This window comes from Nicotiana tabacum, chromosome 20 (genome assembly GCF_000715075.1).
Source record: "Nicotiana tabacum cultivar K326 chromosome 20, ASM71507v2, whole genome shotgun sequence".
NCBI classification, from domain to species: Eukaryota; Viridiplantae; Streptophyta; class Magnoliopsida; order Solanales; family Solanaceae; genus Nicotiana; species Nicotiana tabacum.
Window position 1 is genome coordinate 43,373,314 of NC_134099.1, and position 21,983 is coordinate 43,395,296.

The 21,983-nt window shown below is 34.4% G+C and overlaps 2 protein-coding genes across 2 annotated transcripts; both read left to right on the forward strand.

Annotated features, from left to right (window-relative positions):
* Window positions 1-906: 906 nt before the first annotated feature.
* LOC107828705 (F-box/LRR-repeat protein At5g02910) lies at window positions 907-3,182 on the forward strand. The gene is made up of 4 exons (XM_016656071.2): window positions 907-1,114; window positions 1,640-1,863; window positions 2,305-2,478; window positions 2,595-3,182. The coding sequence occupies exons 1-4, from the start codon at window positions 907-909 to the stop codon at window positions 3,033-3,035; spliced, it is 1,047 nt and encodes a 348-aa protein (XP_016511557.2). The 3' UTR covers window positions 3,036-3,182.
* Window positions 3,183-5,844: 2,662 nt separating this feature from the next.
* On the forward strand, window positions 5,845-8,433 carry LOC142174356 (uncharacterized). Its single transcript, XM_075240137.1, has 7 exons — window positions 5,845-5,881; window positions 6,157-6,338; window positions 6,437-6,477; window positions 6,587-7,137; window positions 7,251-7,382; window positions 7,674-7,861; window positions 7,990-8,433. Exons 1-7 carry the CDS (start codon window positions 5,845-5,847, stop codon window positions 8,431-8,433), a joined length of 1,575 nt encoding a protein of 524 aa, XP_075096238.1.
* The last annotated feature ends 13,550 nt before the right edge of the window (window positions 8,434-21,983 follow it).

Below are 21,983 nucleotides of genomic sequence, written 5' to 3' on the forward strand. Positions count from 1 at the left end.
TTTAGCTGGTTGGAGTGTTTGGTAACTTTAAAAATAGCTTTTAAACCCAAACAAGCTAAAAGCAACAAGTTAGGGAATCCCAACTTTTTTTAATAGCTTAAGAGCTGGTTGGGTTTGACAATATAATTTACTCTTTAATCCCTATTAGTCTTTTATTTTCCCAAATATTTCTTCAAAGCTAAAAGCCCAACGTTCTTTTCCTTCTTTCTCCCTCCAGTGTTTCCATTTTTGTCACCCATTTCTAATGTCATTTTCATGTCATATCCTATTTTCATATCTATTGCCTTTCCATATTTTTAAATTTTTATGCCCTGATTTCATTTTCATGATTCTTTGTCACGTAAATAATCATAACCACATTTTTATTTTACTCCTACTTGTTTGATAGTGTATTTACTAATAATTATATTCTTGAAAATCTTTGTGTTTTGAATGGTTGCGTTTCTTTAATATTGTCAAACAAGCAATATCATAATTGTTTGTCTAGTACACACACTAAAATACAAAAATATTCGAAAAAGTTGAAACAAATATATAGCCCTAAATATACTAACTTCAAATGAAAAATTATCTAAATATAAATAAATTTTTCTAAATTTTTTAAAGGAAATTCTCCAAAAATAACATACTTTACAACTTTAAGGATATTTCAGTCAATTTAACAGAAAATGTGCTTACAAACACTTATTACACTTCAGCAACTCTTTTTTCAGCTTAAGTGTTTTTATCCAAACACGTAACTGCTTATTTGTAAAATAAGTTCCAACACTTAAAAAGTGTTTTTAACCATATTGCTTAAAAGCCACTTTTTTAAGCCAATCGAAACGGGCTCTCAATTCTATCATTTCCCAAACAAACTTTTCCAAACAAAATTGCTCATCAACCCTAGGAGAGCACACCACAGTGATGACGAAACCGCCGAAGTTAACGGAGACAGTCGCCGTAGATGACGGAACCCTACACCGAATCAGCGATTTGCCGGACTCACTCCTCGTTCGAATTCTCTCTCTTTTGCCAACAACGAAGGATGCTTTCAGATCGTGTCTGGTCTCTAAACGGTGGCAGTATCTCTGGACTTCTATTGATAACTTAACTTTAGTTTGTTCAAGTACAGGTTCAGAAAAATTCTTATCCTTCGTAGACTACGCATTAGCTCAACGTACTTGTTCGAATATCAGAAAATTCCATCTCGAAATTTGGGACATGCCTAGTTACAGCTTGCATATAGAGCAATGGCTTAGTTATGTTATTGAAAATAAAGTAGAACATGTCGTGTTGAGGTCAATTTTTTATAAATTGGTGTACACATTGCCTCAATTTTTCTACACTTGCTCGTCATTGATAACACTGGAGTTGATGAGTTGTGTGTTTGATAAAGGAGCTGTTATATCGTGGAAATCTCTGAAGACTGTGAGTTTTAAGATGATGAAGTTAGACGATTAAGCAATAATGCAGTTACTATCAGGTTGTCTTGCTTTGGAAACTATGGAACTGGAATTTTTTCATGGTTTTCATCATCTTGAAATTAACAATTCAAATTTAAAAACACTGAAGTTGGACATGGCTTGGCCTTTGTATGAAGATGCAGATCATTCGTTGGAAATTGTTGTACCATATCTTCAGCATTTGAAGATTTAAGGATGTATTCATTATTTTGAGTATAGGCTAGTAAATGTATCTTCCTTGGTCAGTGCTGAGCTTACTTTTTATATTAGATGTGTGAGTCAGCTCCCACGTGGTTTTGTATATGTTGAGGATGACAATTGTCGTGATTATCATCATGTTTTCTGGAAACTCGTCCAAGATTATCTTCGAAAATTGGGACATGTAGCAGAGCTAACAATTGGGACTTGGTTTGCAGAGGTTTCTTATTGACTCAAAAATTACTTTAGTTGCTCTATTTGGTTTTTAGCAAACAGTTGCAGAGTGCAATCTAATAGCTTTCACACACACACACACACACACACATATATATATATATATATATTGCAAGTTTTCTGTCAACTATTGAAGACATGTATTTCCTTTGTTATACTGGCAAAAGATTATTTAGGAAAATAGCATTTTCTATGTTTTTGTTGCTCTATTTGATTTTTAGCAAACAATTGCAAGATGCAGTATAGTGTAATTGAAAACTTTTGTACACATGAAAGATTCTGATTTTCTATGTTTCAGTCGCTTAAAGCTTTTAGGTATTTGCTTTTGTCATTGAACGGTAAACTTATCTGTCTAACATGCATTATTTTACTTTTATTGTTTCTCTTTCTCTGTTGTTGACTAATTTCATTGGGATTACTGCACCAGGTCCTTTTTATGCTGCAGCTTGATGGAGTGCAGCTTCCAGAATTGAAATGCAAGTATCTAACGCTAAAGTTGTACATAACAAAGTGTAATTTATATGAAGTAGCTAGCCTTTTACGGGCCTCGCCTCATGTGAAGACACTCAACATAGACATGGAAGTTGACTTGGAAGCTAACGTAACTTCCCACACCTTTTGCTCTTCTTCCTACATCCATTTCACTTTTATCATGATTTTCTTCTCTTGCTTTTGTGCAAAAGTTTTTCTTGAGAGTTGGATCTTTATTTGATCCAGATTGTCCATATCAAGGAAAATTGCCGCTATGAGTCATGTTATTTGCGCCAAGGAGATAATATCGATCTGGAGAGTTGGATTTCGAACTATGCATTTCCCAGTCTCAAGAGTGTTAATATTATTTGCTCCACTGGGATGTGTCAAATGGAGCAGCATGATAAGCTTTTTGAACTTTCAGAATTTCTGCTAAAAAATGCAATGGTTTTGGAGAAGTTCGTGATCATAGCAAAGAGAACACACTGCTGCTACTGTTTAAAGAACTGTGTGTCCCAATATTCATCAGGATTGGCTGCAAAATTATTAGGTTGCCCAAGACCCTCCACCAATTTTACAATGATTTTTGCTGAGTCAGATTTTCCACGAGCACAACGCAGCTGGTTTTGTTTCTTTGGACACCAGAGATGGTGCTTTATATTTGATCTTTTGATTTACTGCTGGTGATTATGAGTTTTTAACTTGTCAACGTAATTAAAATGTTCTTTTTGTAATTTTGCCCTTATGGCATGTCTCGTGTTAGGGATGCTTGGTGTCTCATGAATTATTTTTTGCACTTTATATGTTTTACATGTGCTTGAAATTTTCCTTCAACTTTTGGTGACTCATCAAGATGGGCAGGTCCAGAAACATATCTCTCTGATAATAAGTCTCATGAAATGCTGTGTCATATAGCATCAAAGTTCTGTGATTGGAGATGGTTTCTTTTGTTGGCTTTTTCTTGAAGGAAGGTACTGTCTTTTTACCTCAATCACTTTATAGCTATTGTGATATTAAAGAACTGTTGACTGTTCCTTCTATTTGGTTATAAGAGCCTAGGAGGTGACTTTGTGAGACTTTTAGGTTCTACTTTTTCACATGAATACTCTACTGGTTCTGGACCCTTCTCACTTGGAGATAAGCTACATTTCTACATAAATATATGAGTTTTCCTCATAATCAACTTTCTCCAAGTAGTCATGTTTCCAGAATTGTTATCCTTTCAGCTTCAATTCGATTCTCTTCATCATATTTTCCATCCTTGTAGTCATCATTTTCTTCATCTGTATCTTTTTACTCCTTATTCTCTTCATTTTCTTGGTCTGCTTTATCTTTGCTGCAACCTTGTTTTACTGTGCATTGTATTCTTTGTTTGCAAAGGAGGACCGAAGTTCCTGAAGCTCCGTGCAATCGTGCTGAAAAGTAGATTTCTGTTTTTTCCTGTTTTGGTGTAGATGTGGTTTGATACACATTAAGATAAGTTAGTTGGGAGGTGTTTATACCCTTTCTCTCATCTCATTTTGTTGTGGTCATTCTTTTTATTTGATGTCGAACATTTCTTTTTGTTGGCTTGTACTTCTAATCTCTATCTTGATTTTGCTTGAATTTTCTGATGTGCTTTTTGTTATTCCCTGTTCATACGTTTGACCATTTCATTTGGATTTTTTTGGATGTCCTATTGTTCTTTACTTGACTTACTTTATTTGGTTCGGTTGAACGGATCGATCTCATCTCTCCTTTCTTTTTGGATGAGTACCTCATGGTGGCATCTCATTGATGAGCTGCTTTGCTCTATTTTACCGTGCTTTCTGCCTTTAGTAGTTGCTCAACTGGAATGTTTCAATAGCATTGAATTGAACAAGAATTTCTCTCTGTCTTCCCCCTTTCGTTTTTATTTGAATGGAAAATGGCAGCATATGGTATAGCCAGTTTTTGGACTGGTCATTCAAAAATAGCTAGCGTTTACGAAGTCGATGAAAAATAGCCGTTATTTTGCTGCAACAGAGACCGGTCCAGCATAATATAGTTCGGTGCACCTGTGTATGAACTCCAGCATATTATGCTGGACCGATATACTTTGCTCACTCCAGTATAATATATTGGAGACTGGAGCACCGGTGCTCCAAACTCCAGTATATTATACTGGACAATTATACTTGCTGGAACTCCACTATATTGTGTTGGAGTTCTAGTGTACTGATGCTGGAATTCTATCATATTATGCTGGAGTTCAGCATACTTATCCTGGAACTCCAGTATAATATGTTGGAGTTCAAGCATACTTATGCTGGAACTCCAGTATAATATACCGACGTATTTTCTAGGTTTTGAACAGTGTTTTCGCTAAGATTTATCTTTACATAAAAAGTTGTTAAATTTCGATTACTTTTGAAATTGGGCTATTTTTGAACAATCAATTGTAAATTTGGCTATTTTTCCCGCATGCTCATGGGTATGTGCATTCTCCATGTTAGCAGTAGTGGATCCAAAGGAAAACATATTTTAGTTACGGTTGTGTTGAAGTAGAAAGAAGAGAAGGCCAATAAATAGGAACATGAGCGGAGGATCCGAACTCTTAACTTGTTCTACGACTACCTTTTCATCATTTGGTGGCATATCGATCATATCGTTTTACGTTCAAAATTGAAAATATTGATTTTATCTTTGTAATAATAAATGCTAGTAAAAGGAATATTGAAGTAATTATACTGCTTGAAAGTTATTAATGTTCAATATTTTTAGATGTTTTTAAAAATTGGACTAGAGAGTATAAATTTAGAGCTTTGATATTTTCTTTATTAAGCCTGTGTTCTCATCTTTGATATCATCTGAGTAACGAAAGGGAAATTTTCGTTCTTATACCATATAAGAAATTATATTACCAAATATGTTCATAGTTTGCATATTACCTTTCATGCTAATAGTATTTCTACAAAATATAGACAATGCATTAAAGAAGGAATCATTGTAGCTGTAGGATTCTTTATTTAGACGCGCTTAAATTGGGGAATTAAACATTCTTCCAGATCTTCCACAACGCAAATCACACATATTCATAATTATCATCGGCTTCGTTTCAAATTTTCCATACTCTGTTTTTGCGATACACTCTGTTTCAAGCTTTTTTCTAATTTCACAAATCAAAAACGACTAAATCTTCTACAATTCTTCTGCATCAAATGCAATTATGTCCAAAATCCCAATTATGCTACAACTGAATGAGAATTGGGATAACTATGAGAGATTTAGAGAATTTCAGGTCGATGGCATTGTAGTCGATGAGGATGCGAGTTATAGTCTATTGATTTCTACAATAACACAACAATTAATGATCGATTCATCCGAAAAAATTATAGAAATCAAATTCATTGTCAACGAGCATTGTCCTCCAATGGAAATTAGGAACGATATGGGTGTTCGTGTATACATGGAAACGAAAAAGGAAAAAAAAAACTTAGGATCATATCCGCTATGTATAACTGTTCGCGATTTCAATATGGAATTGAGTATCACCCATGAGAACACAGCTGCAGGTGTGTGATGTTAATTTTTCTATCAAATTCTGGTTGTATGTCAATGTACTACACTTGATCTACATTTTATCTACAAATAAACTACATGTCAGAGTAAATATATATATATAAGTATGGATTTTCATAATATCTACAAAATTTCTACATTTATTCTACAATAAACTACATATCGTTTGAAAAATTAATATGAAATACAGAATTTTAACCTTTCTACAAATTATCTACAAAATTTATACAAACTGTTCATAACAGTATTTATATTTATTTTCATGCAGGTTTGTTTGGAACACTAAAGTTACTTGATATGCCAACATCTCCCGTTATAGAGGAATATGAAAGTATAATAATAACAGATAGTACACCAAGTTCTATTGAAGTAGGACAAGTATACCAAGACAAGGAAGCAATTGCAACTGCAATGAAGCACTATTCTGTCATGTACAAGTTCCAATTCAAGGTTAAAAGATCTAGTGCTAGAAGATATGAACATATGAATGGTCAAAGATCATTATTTTTTTAATTTTGTAGTTTATTTGTAATTTTTTACTTCTTCAGTTTTTTCTTGTGATAATGTTTATCAGAATTGTAGATGAATTGTAGTTATGTTGTATATAGATTGTATCATGTGATCGTTTAAGCTAAAACAATTTTTTTCTTTATAAATCTACATTTTAAACCAGTGTCTAAATTGTATTTATTTTGTAGCTACTGCCTGATATGTGTTGGTGAAAACTGTACATGGCACTTCAAGGCAACTAGCATAAATTATTCTACAATGTTCAAGGTCAGAAATTTCAACAGCCAGTACACATGCTTTTTAATGGACAATACATTCATACAACGCAAACCTACTGCCAAGGTAGTTGGTAGCATGGTTATTCCAAAATATTCTGATCCTAAGATAATTTACACACCAAAAGACATACAAGTTGACATGTTGTCTGAACACGACATGAATCTAACCTACATGCAAGCTTGGAGAGCAAAGGAAAAGACTTTACAGTTTTTGAGAGGTCATCCTGCTGACTCCTATAGCAAATTGCCTAGTTATTTGTATATTCTAGAGAAGACTTATCCGGGGTCTGTAGTTAAATTGAAGAAGACGGACGGTGACTGCTTCTTTTATGTATTTGTTGAGATTTGTACGTCAATCAGTGGTTGGGAATATTGTAGGCCAGTTGTAGTAGTTGATGGGACCTTCTTAAAGTCAGCATACAGGGGAATAATACTAACAGCTAGTACAATGGATGCATCAGGTATTGAAGTTTTATTGTAGAAATATTGTAGAAAAGTTGTAGTTTGTACATATATATGCCTTCTTCTGCATTTTTCCTGCAGCCAATTAATTGTTTTTTGCCACATAATGTAGGTACCATATTACCATTGGCATATGTTGTTGTTGATTCAGAGAATGACGCATCATGGAAGTGGGTTTTTGAGCAATTCAAGCTCGCATATGGTGAACGACCAAATATGTGTGTTGTTTCGGATCAGAATGAGAGTATCTTGAAAGTAACATCTATTGTTTATCCCGGCATGCCACATTATTCTTGCATGTGTCATATTTGGACAAATATACGGGCAAAGTTCAAGAAGGGACATCTTAAGTTAAGTGAATTATACTTTTCCACGGCACGGTCATACACCCTGGATGAATTTAGTGAAAGGATGTCAAAGATTGAACAAATTGACCCTCATGTTAAAGCATACTTATACGATATTGGCTATCATGGATGGTCTCGAGTATATGCTACGGTGAACAGAACTTGAACTATGATATCAAACATTGCAGAGTCGTTGAATGATGTAACAAAATATGCAAGAGAGCTGCCGATAGTAGAACTATTAGAGTATATGAGGACCCTTCTTGAACGTTGTACGAAGGAAAAGTTATTGAAAGCAAAGGTTACATTCACATACCTTGGGTTCAAATTCAACAAAGAGTTGGATGACAACAAAACATTATCGCACAAGCTTAGAGTAAGATCTGATCATTTATTGAATCAGATTAATTTATACAGAACAATGTAGATATATTATAGATATTTTGTAAATAGTTTGAGTTTAACCGTATATGAATTGTTTTTTTGTTTATAATGTAATCGTAGGTGAGGGCTTCAATAGACTACATCCATACAGTACTAGATGATGTGAGGCGCTATATTGTTTATCTTGAAAACAAGAGATGTAGTTGTAGGCAATTTCAGCTTGACGAACTTCCTTGTCCACATACTTTGGCTGCTTTAAGATACAGGGATGAGTCTTTTGAACAATATTGTTCTCCTTATTACACAAGGGCGAACCTCTTGCGTACTTATGAAATACCAGTAAATCCCCTGGCTGATGAAAGCAAATGGAATGTGCCACAACATATAACTGAAGAAGTAGTAAATCCACCTAAAGGAGGGAAAAGGCAGCCAGGAAGACCTCAAAAAGAAAGATATAAAACATATGATGAAATAAATTTAAAGAAGTACAAGGTTTCATGCGGCAACTGCGTAGGAGAAGGGCATAGCAAAAGATCTTGCAAGAATGCACCCAAAAATAAATAAAATTTTATGTAGTTAACATAATATTTCATAAAAATTGTTGGTTAGCTCTGGATAACAGATTTTGATGTGTAATTGTTGAGGTTTTTTAAGATCATAATGTAGTTAGTTAGGATTTTTCTGTATTGAGATGATACTTTCATAGAGTGATTTGTTTATGAATGATTTCTATATATATAATCTACAGCTTTTTTACTATCTCTGGAATCCTTTACACAGTTGTTAATGTGTTTTTGTAGTTTATCTATAATAAAACTACAAAAATACATTAACAGGAATTTACAGAGTATCTACATTATAAATCAGTAGGAAAGTAGTTAAAAACTTAAAATATTGTAGATGAAGTATTGTTTACATTCAACAAATGAATATAAAAGAAACAAAACACACTGCTAAATATAATCTACCAATTATCTACAAAGACAACTATCCACAATATCTGTAGCTGACATAACAGCTAGATTATAATTCAGGTAGAAAGAAGCTATATTGTGAAAATAATGTAGATCAGGTACTTTATACATTCAACAAATTGAATTTAAAAGCAACAAAATATTTAGTTACTGATTTTTACACTTTATCTACAAAAAAAAAACAAAATAACTACATATTTTTTCGTTGACAGAATAACTACATAAAAGTTCAGTTGGAAAGGACTTATATGCTAAAAATAATAAAGATCAAGTACTGTAAAGATTCAACAAGTGAATATAAAACAAACAAAATGTTTCCATTTGAACTACTATACTGGATAAGAAAAAAGAAACAAAGGCTACTATAATTGTAGCGCAAGTCCGCTACAATTAAAATAACAAAAATTATTCAAAAACTTGTCTACCATCTTTCTTCTAAACTAGCATCAACTAAACAATTGTACTACATCTTCCATACAAAACATTACAACTATTTCCTCTTCCTATGGACTCGTGTTTTCTCATTCAAAGCTGGTGCACCTTTTCTCCTTGCCAATTTGCTTGTCACCTCACTATCACTAATTGCCCCATGCTCCTACTTCTTTCTAGAATAGTCCCAAAGTAGCTCTCCATAACGTCTACAGTGTTGGCCAATATCAGAAAGGTTTTCTGCCGAAATTGATAACTCTCCAAGACTAACATACTCTGCAAAGGCAGCAACAAATACACCACTAGGGGTGTTCATGGTTCGTTTTGGATCGGTTTTTTCCTAAAAAGAAACCAAACCAAGTAAGTCGATTTTTCAAATATTAGAACCTAAGCAAACCAATTAAGTCGATTTTTTCTCGATTCGGTTTATGTCGGTTTTTCGGTTTTTTCGGTTATTTGTCGGTTTTTTCTTAAATATAAGACATACACTACCAAACACACATTTCGGGAACCATATTTTCAACGTAACACTATCAAATCAATTGCCCTTTGAGAAATCTATTATTTACCAAGATATATTGATGATAATTGAATCAAATAGTGATGAATAATTTAAGGACTCAATTAAAAATATATTATTTTAAACATGAAATAGATTCTTACACTTAACAAAATAAAACTACCAATTAAACTAGAATGTAAAGGTAAAGAATCGTACTAAAAGTGCAAACGATTAATATTTACTATAAAATTTTTAAAACTTTCTATAAAAGTGTGTATATATATATATATATATGTCTGTGTGTGTGTGTGTGTGTAATAATAAATTTAAAATAACTACTCCTATATTCGGTTTGGTTCGGGTTTTTTTAATTAAACCATAACCAAACCAAATTTGATTGGTTTTTAAATTTCAAAACCAAAACCAAACCAAAAAGTATTGGTTTTTTTTGGCCGGTTTGGTTTGGTTTTTGGTTTGGTTCGGGTTTTTGGATTTTTATGAATACCCTATACACCACAATCGCTGCAAAAGATAAAAAAATGTCAATATTTACCAAACCATCAGAAAACAAAAGGGTTAAATGTATAGAAAAAAGAAGATTTTTGTTAAAGTGATCCTTCTTTTTGCTGTGGTATCTCTCAGACGAACCATTGAATGTTAAGAGGGTCGGTAACAGGTTTCTCAATGTATGCCTTTGTATTCTTGAAGTTGATGTCTTTACGCTTCCCATAAAAACCGGTGCATGACAAATACAAAGGGATAATAACAGAAAACTTGTCGACATATGATTCAACAATAGGGTGATTGCGTGAAGAGACCATGGAATCATACGCATAAGACACCTTTCTGCAATGTCAAAAACAACCAACACCCAGTGGAATTTTTTTACAATGTTGACGGACATGATGACATAATCAACTTCATCCCATGAAATATTTGCGAGTAGTCTATACCTCAATATATATTCTGCTACAACGCCCTGGGATTTGACAACAGAAAACTTCTTTTCTTGAGGAGAATTTTTGAACTTTTCATAGATTTGATCAATCCTAGTCTTGAATAAATAATCTGTTGTAGTAAACCTGATCTTGTTGTGGGGACCATACTTGCCTCTTTTCCTCAAGTGATACATTATAACATTAATGTACTGCAACAAAAACATATTCCATTTATACTACAAGTTATCTTCAAATAATTTACACAAAACTACAAAATAACTACAATTCATCAACAAACAGAATACAAAGTATCTACAATCAAAGTACAAATTATCTATAAATTATCTACAAAATATCTACAAATCAAATACATTGAATCTTACCGAGTCATTGAGGACTTGTCCTGAGTGTGCCAGGGAAAAGAATCACTCCTTCTTGTCAACCTTTTCCACTCCAAGCTCAAACCATGGCTTAATTTGGTTGTCCTTTATAGAATATAAACAAATAGAATTTAAAATAAAATTGTTGCATGAAGTGGATGTGGAAAAGATGAATACTGGAATAAAAGGGTCAAATTGTGCAACCTAACCTCTTTGGACCTATGTCGGTACCGTTGTATAACCACTTGTGGAATTGCTCCAACAACTCAGGGTCTACATTGTGACCAATAACACTAGTAAATGGGTGCTTGAGGTGAATAATTTGAGGTCCAACCGAGGTGCTTCCACCAGAACTGTATAAAGGGAGAAATGGTGATCGGGCATGCTTTTCCAGCTGCCTTGTTTTACCTTGATGCACAAGTGTTGTTTCATCTTGTATAGGCTCGCCGAACTTAACCAACTGGGAGAAGTTATCAGGCAGCTCAAAATCGTCAAGCGTAACCTCCTTCTTCTCACCTTCGGAGTCTTCTGAATCACCTACATTCACATACCCTGCCTCTTCACCTACATTGTCATCTTTCGGATTCTACTGTTCTCTTTCAGCTGCTACTGTCACTCTGTGAATTGGAGATTGTGCATGGATATCTTCCCTCTCTGTAACACCATGCATATCTAATTTAATAGAATGGTAAAAATATTGAAACATAAAGAAAATATCTCTGAATACAATTTCATACCTGCATTCTCTTCATCAACTGCCACTTCAAAATGTGTATATAAATCAACACGTGCTGGATGATTTTCTTCACCAAGTGCACCTTTAACATGTTCTGTTTTTTCATTAAAAATGTTAAATCATACTGGATAGTATTGACTTGAAAATTTATGAAGATATGTAGGTGTGTTATAAGATCTACATAAATCTGTAGAGCTGTGCCAATATGCTGGATTTATTTGTATATATTATGTATATATAATGTAGAAAAATTGTAGTTATGTTGTAGATAACTTGTAGATATTATGTAGATAATTGTAGATAAACTGGAGATATATTGTAGATACTTGTTTTGCTGGGTCTGACCTGCACTGGTTCACCTCTATTGAACTGAAATTGCTGATTGTTCTTGTCTTTTGGTTGGTTAGTGTTTTTGGTTGAACTCCCAACAAACTAAAAGTTTTATATTAGTTAGGATATATATTTTAGAGGTGACAAATAGTTTTGTTAATAGGATTAAAATTCAAATGTTACCTTTGCATCAACTTGATCATTTAGACTGTTTATCACCTGTAAAATAGTCTTGACTGACTCTTTTATTAGGTCTCGAAGGCTACCTAGTTCTTCAAATACATCTTTCCTAAAATCTTCAAGCTTTTCATCGACCTGCATAATTAAAAAAATACATAGTTAACTTCAGAAATATGTCTTAAAATACATTAAAAAAATAGATGCACTATTATATATACATCACAACGCTGTTTAGGAATACATGTTACCTTCTCAACACCTCTTTTAACTTTCTTATTTTACGAAGAATAGACTCCTTTTCCTCTTTTCCAATTGATTCTTTGGGTTCCAATGGAGGATCATCAACTTTGGGATCCTCATAAACATGTTCAACCTCTTCAATTATGTACTCAACTTTATCAGGCAAAGAGATCACTGAAAGCTCTTCAGGTGATTCATTTATGTTGGTGAACTGAATGATGAAAAAAATAAATTAGCTTGATTAAGGCAGAATATGTATACAAATTGTAGATATTTTGTAGGTAAATTGTATTATCATAAATAAAAACCATTTACCTTCATCCATTCAGGCTTGATCATTCTGTCTTCAATTGCAGCTAACCAAATCTGACCCTTACTAACTGACCAGTTAAGTATGCGAGGGATTGAATTAGAAATCCTTGTAGCTATATCAATGTTGACGGAGGAGCAACACTCATAGAACCATACTTGTATGGATAGTGGGAATCCTCGAATGAGATAAGAATGAACGAAAGGATTTAGCCTGTGCCTAACTGATTTAATCAACTGCCTGTAAGACTGAATACCCCATGGAAATGACTCGTACTGATCGGATTCCAATATATAAAACCTAAAATGATCTACCAACCCAATATGGTCTCTCTCTGAAGGACAAATGAAGAATTCTATGAGATATAGAATACATAACTTTACTGCATCCTCATCATTTACCCAACTTTTGTTGGTTAGTATCTATTTTAGGTATGTCTTCTCTACTTTTACCTTGTTTGGAAAGTAATTGCTCATTATTTTACTAACATAATTAGGAGTGTAACCAAAGTCTGTCACCTCGGTATGACATCTAAGACCAGTTATTACTGCAAACTCTCTCAAGCCAAAATTTAACCTCTCACCTTTTAACTCAGCTGAAAAATAGGAAGCATCGGATGAATTCAATTCATACTTCATAAGAAGATGAATAGCTTGATTTTACATGCATAAATTGAAAAATGACAGTAAATAACCTAAACATGTCTTCTTGAATAGCTTCAAATCATTTGGAGACAAAAGTGCTTTAATTTGGCTAGGAATGCTAGGGTCACATAATGTCTGGAATCTAAGCACCTCATAATCAACATTATGGGATGCAAAAAATGTTCATTCTGCAAAATTCAAAAAATATAATCTAACATTAATACAGTGATTAAAAAACATAGATACATTTGCATTTTATCTACAAAATAACTTAAAAAATATACAAAATAACAACAATTTTAAACAGATCAACAAATCCACAATTAATCTTCAAAATTAAGACAAATAATTGCACATTAATTCAATGCTTAAAAACATAGATCCATTTACAATTTATATACAACATTTCTACAAAAAATTTACAAAGCAAAAACAACACAGATTATGTAGATTTTTAACAACTAAAACAAGCGAAATAACTAGTGAAGAAATACTAAATTCTTACCTTCACCAATGACTATTTTCGAACATTTTTAGGAGATTTAACACTAGAGGTTTTTTTTGAATTTTTCTTCTTTTTGGGAGTTTTTGAACTGGGAGCCACCTTCGCTTTCTTTCCAGGTTTAATGATAGACACATCTTCTACAAAATCATCATCAAACACTATCTCTTTTCGTTTCCTATCCATATGTTTGATTGGCCTCGAAGATTCTCCAACATCGAAATCATGTTTTTGTTTAGTTCTAGCTTCAGCCCTGATTTGACGCAGAGAAAGACTATGCTTCATATCGCATGTGCGGATTTCCCTTGCTTTTTGGGTGAATGTGGTGATAATACACCCAAATCGAAAGAAGGTATATCAGCTTCTAGAGCTTTTTTAGGGCTGTGCTTTGAAGGTTTGTTCTTCTTCATTGAGAAATTTTGAAGCTGAAGGTAAATGGTAGGGGGTTACATATGTTTCTCTGGTTTTAGCAGATGGAATAATGGTTTGAAATGTGGGTGTGAGGTGATACGTGGGTGAGGGTGTGTGTTTGGGAGAGAGAAACGTCGGGGGGGGGGGGGGATTTTGGAGGAATATACGGTACCATTAATTTAGGAGTGATATACTGTACAATTAATGTATCGTTAAAACACCTTATGATATATAATTGATAATTAGGTATACTAAATGTAATTATACCAAACCTTAAATATTGAGGGTAATATAATTTCCTATATGGCATAAGAATGTAAAAATTCCTTGACGAAATGACTTCTTCCCATTACATCTTTACCGCCCCAAGCATCTCATTCCACAAGCAAAAAGCTAAAGTTACTGAAAGAAGCTACAAAGTTGTTTAATGACAAAATTTCATTTGCATTTTTCATTTTTCTTTTTTGGATTTTTATTGACACCTAAGTAGATAAATTTTTCCTAAATGTTTTTTAATGAATGACCGACCAATTAATAGGAAAGGAAAAATGACACCGTATAGTCGCTTTTAAAATAATAACTGAAAAAATATATATTTTTCTATGTATATATGTACATTATGTATGTTATATACAAAAATTATACAAATTTTATACACTTTTTCAGCTATCGAATGTAAATAGTTTCTGGCGCGAGCTAAAAGTGATAATAGCCCTAGTTAATTGTACCTTTCTTCTAAGTCTCATCCATTACGATTAAAAAAAAAGGGTAAGGAAATTACAAAATTTCTGCTTGAATAACACATTATCTGGACCATCAATTATTTTTCGGTCACCTCATTTCCAAGTCTCATCTATTACGATAAAAAATAAAGAAATTACAAAATTACAACTTGAATAAAACATTATCTAAACCATCAATTACGTTTCAATCAACTCATTTTCAAGTCTCATACATGACGATAAAAATAAAAATAAAAAATTATAGCTTGAATAAAAAATTATCTGGACCATCAATTAAGTTTCAGTCAACTCATTTCCAAATCAAAGTCCAGACTTAACGAGGAAATCATCTCAATTGACATTAATTTGTTGTTACTTGTTACTAAATCCTTATTCAGAAGCACTAGTAGCGCTGCTGGAAATATCACTAAAAAAATCAATCTTTTCCTAGAAAGTTTCTCCTATTTTTGTTAAATTAAGGTTCTTCATCCTCAGCAAAGAGTATCAAGTTCAGTTCCTAAAATCATTATGGTAGGCTTTCTATAATACGGATTTAAATTAGTCGGATTTAAAGGTATCAAATGGGAGGATTGGGCTGATTTTGGGCGGATCAAAATGGGCCGTGCCAATAAATTGGCGGGTCAATAGTCTATCCAGAAGTTACTTAGCTTGAGATGGACTGAGTCAAGATGGACTAAAATTTGAATCATAACCCAACTCGCCAACTCTTACCAAGCTTTAATTAATGTGTGTTTTTTTTACAATGAATTATTTTTCTTTTGTTATGGTCATGTATGACTTCTCAAATAAAGAAGAATTATTTATAAGATATTTTAGTAAAGTTATTTATGGATCAATTTGGGTTAAGAATAAGCAAAACTTTAGATGGCCTGAGATAGGCTTGATCAAGATGGGCTGGTCAATTATCTACCCAACCTTGGGCCGATTGAGCGGGTAAAATGGGTTTGGATTCTGATGTGTGGCTATAATTCCATAGTTTCGTACATTATTGCTTGGCATTTTATATGCTTTACTAATAAATTACACTTTATTTGCGCGTATAGGGTCCTTTTTATGTGTAGGTGAATTGGAGATGAAAGTAGAGAAAAAAGGATACTTACAAGTCGAAAGCGTGCGTGGGAGCAGCTGAATGAGAGAACCTAGAAACGCAAGGCTTGAAGCTGGCAATATCCCTAGTGACGCTAGGCTTTTAACTGGCGAGGCAAGGCAGAGGCCAAGCTTAACTAGGCGTTGTGCCTGGCGATGCCAGGCTTGGGGCCAGGTCCACCAGGCGTTATGCCTGGCGACGCTATCCATTCTGAGTTTTGAAGACTTATTTTGTCTCCTGGTTTGACTAGGACCTGGCATATACATTTAGGTCTTTTCCTACACATATAAATAGACCTAAAAACGTCACTTTTAAGGGAGACCGAGATTGGACGGAAAGAGACCAACATTAGACCGGGGATTCGACCTAAGGAGGAAGAACACACTAGGAGCAAGGCGGAGAATTCTTCTACGAGTTTTTCACTTCCTTCTTCCTATTTCCATTATTGGTTATGAATTCTAGTATTGTAGTTATGCATATTATTATGAATAGCTAATATGTTATCTAGGGTTTTGATAGAACCTATTGGAGGATGATTTCCCTGTTACGTTAATATAGATTTGCTGTAGTATTTTCTCTATTTGTTCAACTACGTTATTATTGTGGTTGGTTGACGAGCTCTCAATCGACTGTACCTATTTAGCGTGTATTAGTCGAGAGAGAGTGCATATTTAATTAGTTATTGAACAACATCACTCCTAATGTATATGAGGGATCAATATGGAGGGTTTAAATGTGAGATTAGGGATAACATAACCTTGGTGCGATCCGAGTGAGTCGTACTTAATGCCAGCTAGCGTAATTCGGGAGAATATGTCTAGTAAAATGTGGTAGTAACTCGGGAGAGAATTACAACACTCAGAGCGCTCATGTTTGATAGAGAAAACTTAGGCAAATTTATAGAAAACGTAACGGAAAGGATTATGAAAATAGGGGAAATCATAACTCTAGACCTCCTTAATCTTGTCTCTAATCCTTATCCTTGTTAATTGATAGTTTTACTGCTTTCTAGTATTTGTTAGTTAATTAGATAAAAATAAATATTATAATCTGTATAATTAGGAAATTGTTTGGACTTGTGTTTCTTAGCGATATTGAACAACTGTAGCTAAACCTTAGTTCTATGTGGGATTCGACTCCGAACTTGTAAACCAGATTATATTTGCAACAACTGCTTAGTCCTTTTTATAAGACATAGTTGGGCGTGATCAAATTTTGGCGTCGTTGCTGGGGAACTAACGGTGTAGCTGTAGGTGTACATATTTCTAGGTTGCAAGTTTGAACTTTTTTTTATTTTCTTGTATTTGATTATTTTTTATCTGAGAGACATGACATCTTGGAATCATGAGAGTTTTGATGTTGGTAATTCTACTTTTGATCCTCCTTATGCATAACATTGCAAAATTGTCAAAATATTCCCGAAAGCGAGTTATGTGCACCAACTCAATCTTATGTGTGGAATGTGTGTGATATATATGGTGGTCAAGATGGTCACTTTCATAGTTGTGCTTATATTTCTTATCTTCCCCCAATCCCTTACTATGATGGTTTTACTTTTTCTGGTGAAGTTAATTGGAACAAAGAACGCAGGAAAGCTGATATGACAGAGACCAAAGATATGTTAAAGCTGACCAAGGATATGTTAAAGTGTCTTGTGGAACAAAATAGTAAATGACAGCTGCAGATAGAAGACAAGAGGAAACTATTCACAACTTGAAATTTCAAGTGAGTCAACTGGTTGAAGATTTTAATGCTCAACAAGCCAATATTGTGAATAGTATCCAAGAAGAGTGTGAATTAGATATAGAAATTGAGGTTCTAGTAGAGAAGGCCAAAGTAAAACACCAACAATCAATCGAACTAGATTTTGAGGATGTTGATGTTGTAGAAGAGATACTAGAGTCAACCAAGGATATTGAGGATACATATTTAGTTGATTCTAGTTTCATTGGTATTGAGGATATTGAAAATCCCAATGTTCATGTAGTTGAGTGCATTGGTCCACACTCTAAGCATTTTTTCACATTGTGTTTGGATGATGATACAAAAATAGAGTCATCCGAGCCACTTGAGGAGTCAAGGATTAAGGAACAAGATGCCTACATTCTGGAATTCTTCTTGCCAGAAAGTCGGGAATACATCTCATCTAAAGGCCAAGAAGTGCATAATACCACATTGTTTTAATGTGCATAATACCACATTGTTTCCTCGAATATAAGTCACCCTGTGACATTTCAAAATAGTTAATTAAAATACGTACCTTCGAATATAATCTTTTCAAATAGATAACCTTCGAAAATAAGTCACCCTATAACACCTCATCTCATAATCATACTATACGGGTCTCAATACCTGAACCTAACACTTGGCATCCTGTGCTCTCATCACACCTCCTACTCATACTGACAACTCACGTGCCCAAAGGAGTCATTCTCACATGGAAGGCAATAACAAGGGTATGCGTCTATACTCAGAAATCTCAAGGAGCCTCATATCTGATAAGGGTGATTAGCCACGTGTATGCTTGTGCAAGTGTCCTAACATAGTTCATACCAGCTAGTAATATAAGGAATAGAACGAACAACACATATAATGTTTACACAGGGATAGGATTAATGAAAACAACAGCTTAGAACACAGTGATTTTAACAGGGGATCTCCCAGGATATCGTCCTGTAGTCCCAAACGTAAATGTACAGAGGATCTCCCGAAATATCGTCCCGTAGTCCCAAATGTAAATATGCAGAGGATCTCCCGGGATATTATCCCGTTGTCCAAATCGTAAATATGTAGGAGAATCTCCCAGAATATCGATAAGTAAATATCCAATACAGGGGGATCTCCCGGGATATCATCTCGTAGTCCCAATTATAAATGTGCAGAGGGATCTTCCAAAATACCGATCCGTAGTCCCAAAGTAAACACGGAGGCAACCAACAAAAACAACAGTTACAGCAGAACAGAAAACTCATACATCACCACAATACGTATAACAACAACAATGACAATAATATAAGGCAAGACAAGTAAATCAACTCAAGGACTATAAATCACAAGGAAACAGTAGAACCAGCTCACAAAAAATAACAACAGAAAAGAATGCTGACATAAAGGGAATAGTTCAACAATGGGAAAACTGACATGTAGCAACAATCCCATAATATACAAGTCAATAACAAGGAAATCAACACGAGTCAAGTAGTCCTAAATAAGGGCAAGTCAACAAGATATAGGTTATCTAAACTCCTTTTAAGGTTGGACAATTTCGAGGATATTCGACAATATAATTAAGGAAAGATGATCTTAGCTTCACTTAAGACTAAAGAATTTCAGGAGGGATAATAATAATTCTCAAATAAGACAAGCAGCTATGAAAAGATAACATAACAATAGGAGAGGCGAAATTCTTCAATTAAATCAAATAGGAGTCAATTAGGCAATAAGAGTGAATCATGAAGCAATTAATTCCAATTAAGCATGTAGAGGTGAAACAAGTAGATAGAAAACTCGGTCATGTCAAGAACACATTCATACAAAGTGAATATAAAGACCCAGGAACCCTAAAAGGCAAATTTTCCACAGATAAGTCCGAGCATGCACTCATCACCTCGCATACACGAACTACAATTAACATAGAAGACTCAAATCCTAAGGGGAAGTCCCCCACACAAGGTTAGGCAAGATACTTACCTCAACGACGATATACCGATACTCTAAAATGCACTTCCCGGGTGAAAAGACCTTCGGACGGCTTAATTCTAGCAAAATTAGCTTCAAGGTACAAATAAAATAAATAAGAAACCATTCCGGGTCATAAAGTCTCAATCTTTAACAAAATTTGAAAATTAGTCCAAAAGTCGACCTCCGGGCCCGCGCCTCCGAACCCGACAAATTTTATAAAATCCGAATACGCATTCCAATATGAGTTCAACCATACAAAAATTATCAAGTTACGATACCATTTGGTCCCTCAAAGTATGATTTTTCATTTTAGAAATTTTCTTCAAAAAACCAACTTCTTCCCCAACTCAACACACAATGTAAATGATAAAAATGAAGACAAAATCATGGAACATGTTAGATTCTAGGTGAAGAACACTTACCCAATCGATTTGCTTGAAAACCCCCAAAAAGCTCCCAAATCCGAAGTTTAAAACTCAAAATATGAAGGAAATGGCCAAACCCTCGACTTATATGATTCTGCCAGAACATCCGCACCTACGACCAACTTAACCGCATTTGTGCAACCGCAGGTGCGCCTGACCAATCGCACTTGCGCTCCACTCTGCTTCTGCACCTCAGGATCTACTCTTGCGGCACCGCACGTGCTTTCTAATTCTCCGTATCTGTGGAGACTGCCCAGACCAACTCCTCTCGCACCTGCGCTTCCTCCTTCGCACCTGCGACCATCGCATCTGCGCCCAGGGCCCGCAGGTGCGATTACACCAGAACTCAGCCTCCCCAAAAACCATGGAAAGTCATCCGCGACTCGTCCAAAACACACCCGGGGCCCTCGAGACCCCATCCAAGAATACCAACAAGTCATATAACCCTACACGGACTCGCTCGAGGTCTAAAATCACATAAAAAACACCGAAATGACGAATCACACCATGAATCGAACTTAGGAACTTTCAAATCTTCCAACTTCCAAAACTCACGCCAAAACCTATCAAATCAACTCAGAATGACGCCAAATTTTGCAGACAAGTCCAAAATACATAACAGAGCTGCTCCAAATCTGGCATAGCAGCTGTGAGCACATGATTTTAGCCTGACCTAAAATACTCCTACAAAATCACACAATAGATTTTCCTAGGTATTTTGATTTTTATAGAATTTTTAGAAATATATGTTCAAGTGTTTGCACTTTATTCTGCATTTTTTGCATGCATTAAAGCATAGAAAATACCCTAAAAAATATATCAAAATTCCATGCATTGCATATTAGGATGTGTGTTCTTATTTTAGGATTAATTTGGTTAGTTAATTGTTATTAAAATGAAAATCAAAAAATATATATACAAATCTTTTTATTTTATATTTTATATTTATTGCGTTTAATATTAAGTTAGCAATTTTCTTTCCTTTAATTTAGGATCAGTTAATTTTATAATTTTTATAATTAGATAATTAGCTTAATTTTGTATTTAAATTAATTTAGGGTTTAATCTAGGATTTTTAAATTAATTAAAGAAACAAAATAAAAACAAAGAGAAAAATAAAGGGAATTGGGAAAAGTTTTAATTTGGTCCCGAAATTGGGCCAAAATTATTTCTGAGCCCAAAAGTCCCATGTTCCACCCCAGTCCAATCCCTTTTACCCGGTCCAGCCCCCCTTCAACACCAAATGATGTCGTTTCTTTGGTCAAATCCCAGCTGTTGATCTTGTGTGATCCAACGGTTGGGGACTAATTCATATCCCCCTTATATATGTCTGAATTTCGTTCAAACCCTAGAGACCTTCCCTGTCTTCATCTCCTTCCCCATCGCTTAACCCTAGCCGCCCTGAATCCTTACCTTCACCGGCCGACAGCCACTTCTCAGAACTCCCTCAAATTTTGACCACAGAATCCCCATCATCCCTTCACTCCAGATTCACCGTTATTCCATTCCAAAAATCACTCACCCTCGCCAAATCAGAAATCTAAGAGATAACAATAAAGTCCTCTTTCCAACTTTCTCCTAATCTGGCCTTTTCTTGATGAT

Coding starts and splice junctions, on each gene's coding strand:
- LOC107828705 (XM_016656071.2), top strand. CDS start 907: ATGACGAAACCGCCGAAGTTAACGGAGACAGTCGCCGTAGATGACGGA. Junction 1,115..1,639: donor TTTAGTTTGTTCAAGTACAG/GTTCAGAAAAAT, acceptor TGAAGATTTAAG/GATGTATTCATTATTTTGAG. Junction 1,864..2,304: donor TTGGGACTTGGTTTGCAGAG/GTTTCTTATTGA, acceptor TTACTGCACCAG/GTCCTTTTTATGCTGCAGCT.
- LOC142174356 (XM_075240137.1), top strand. CDS start 5,845: ATGGAATTGAGTATCACCCATGAGAACACAGCTGCAG. Junction 6,339..6,436: donor TGTACAAGTTCCAATTCAAG/GTTAAAAGATCT, acceptor TTACTTCTTCAG/TTTTTTCTTGTGATAATGTT. Junction 7,138..7,250: donor TAGTACAATGGATGCATCAG/GTATTGAAGTTT, acceptor CACATAATGTAG/GTACCATATTACCATTGGCA.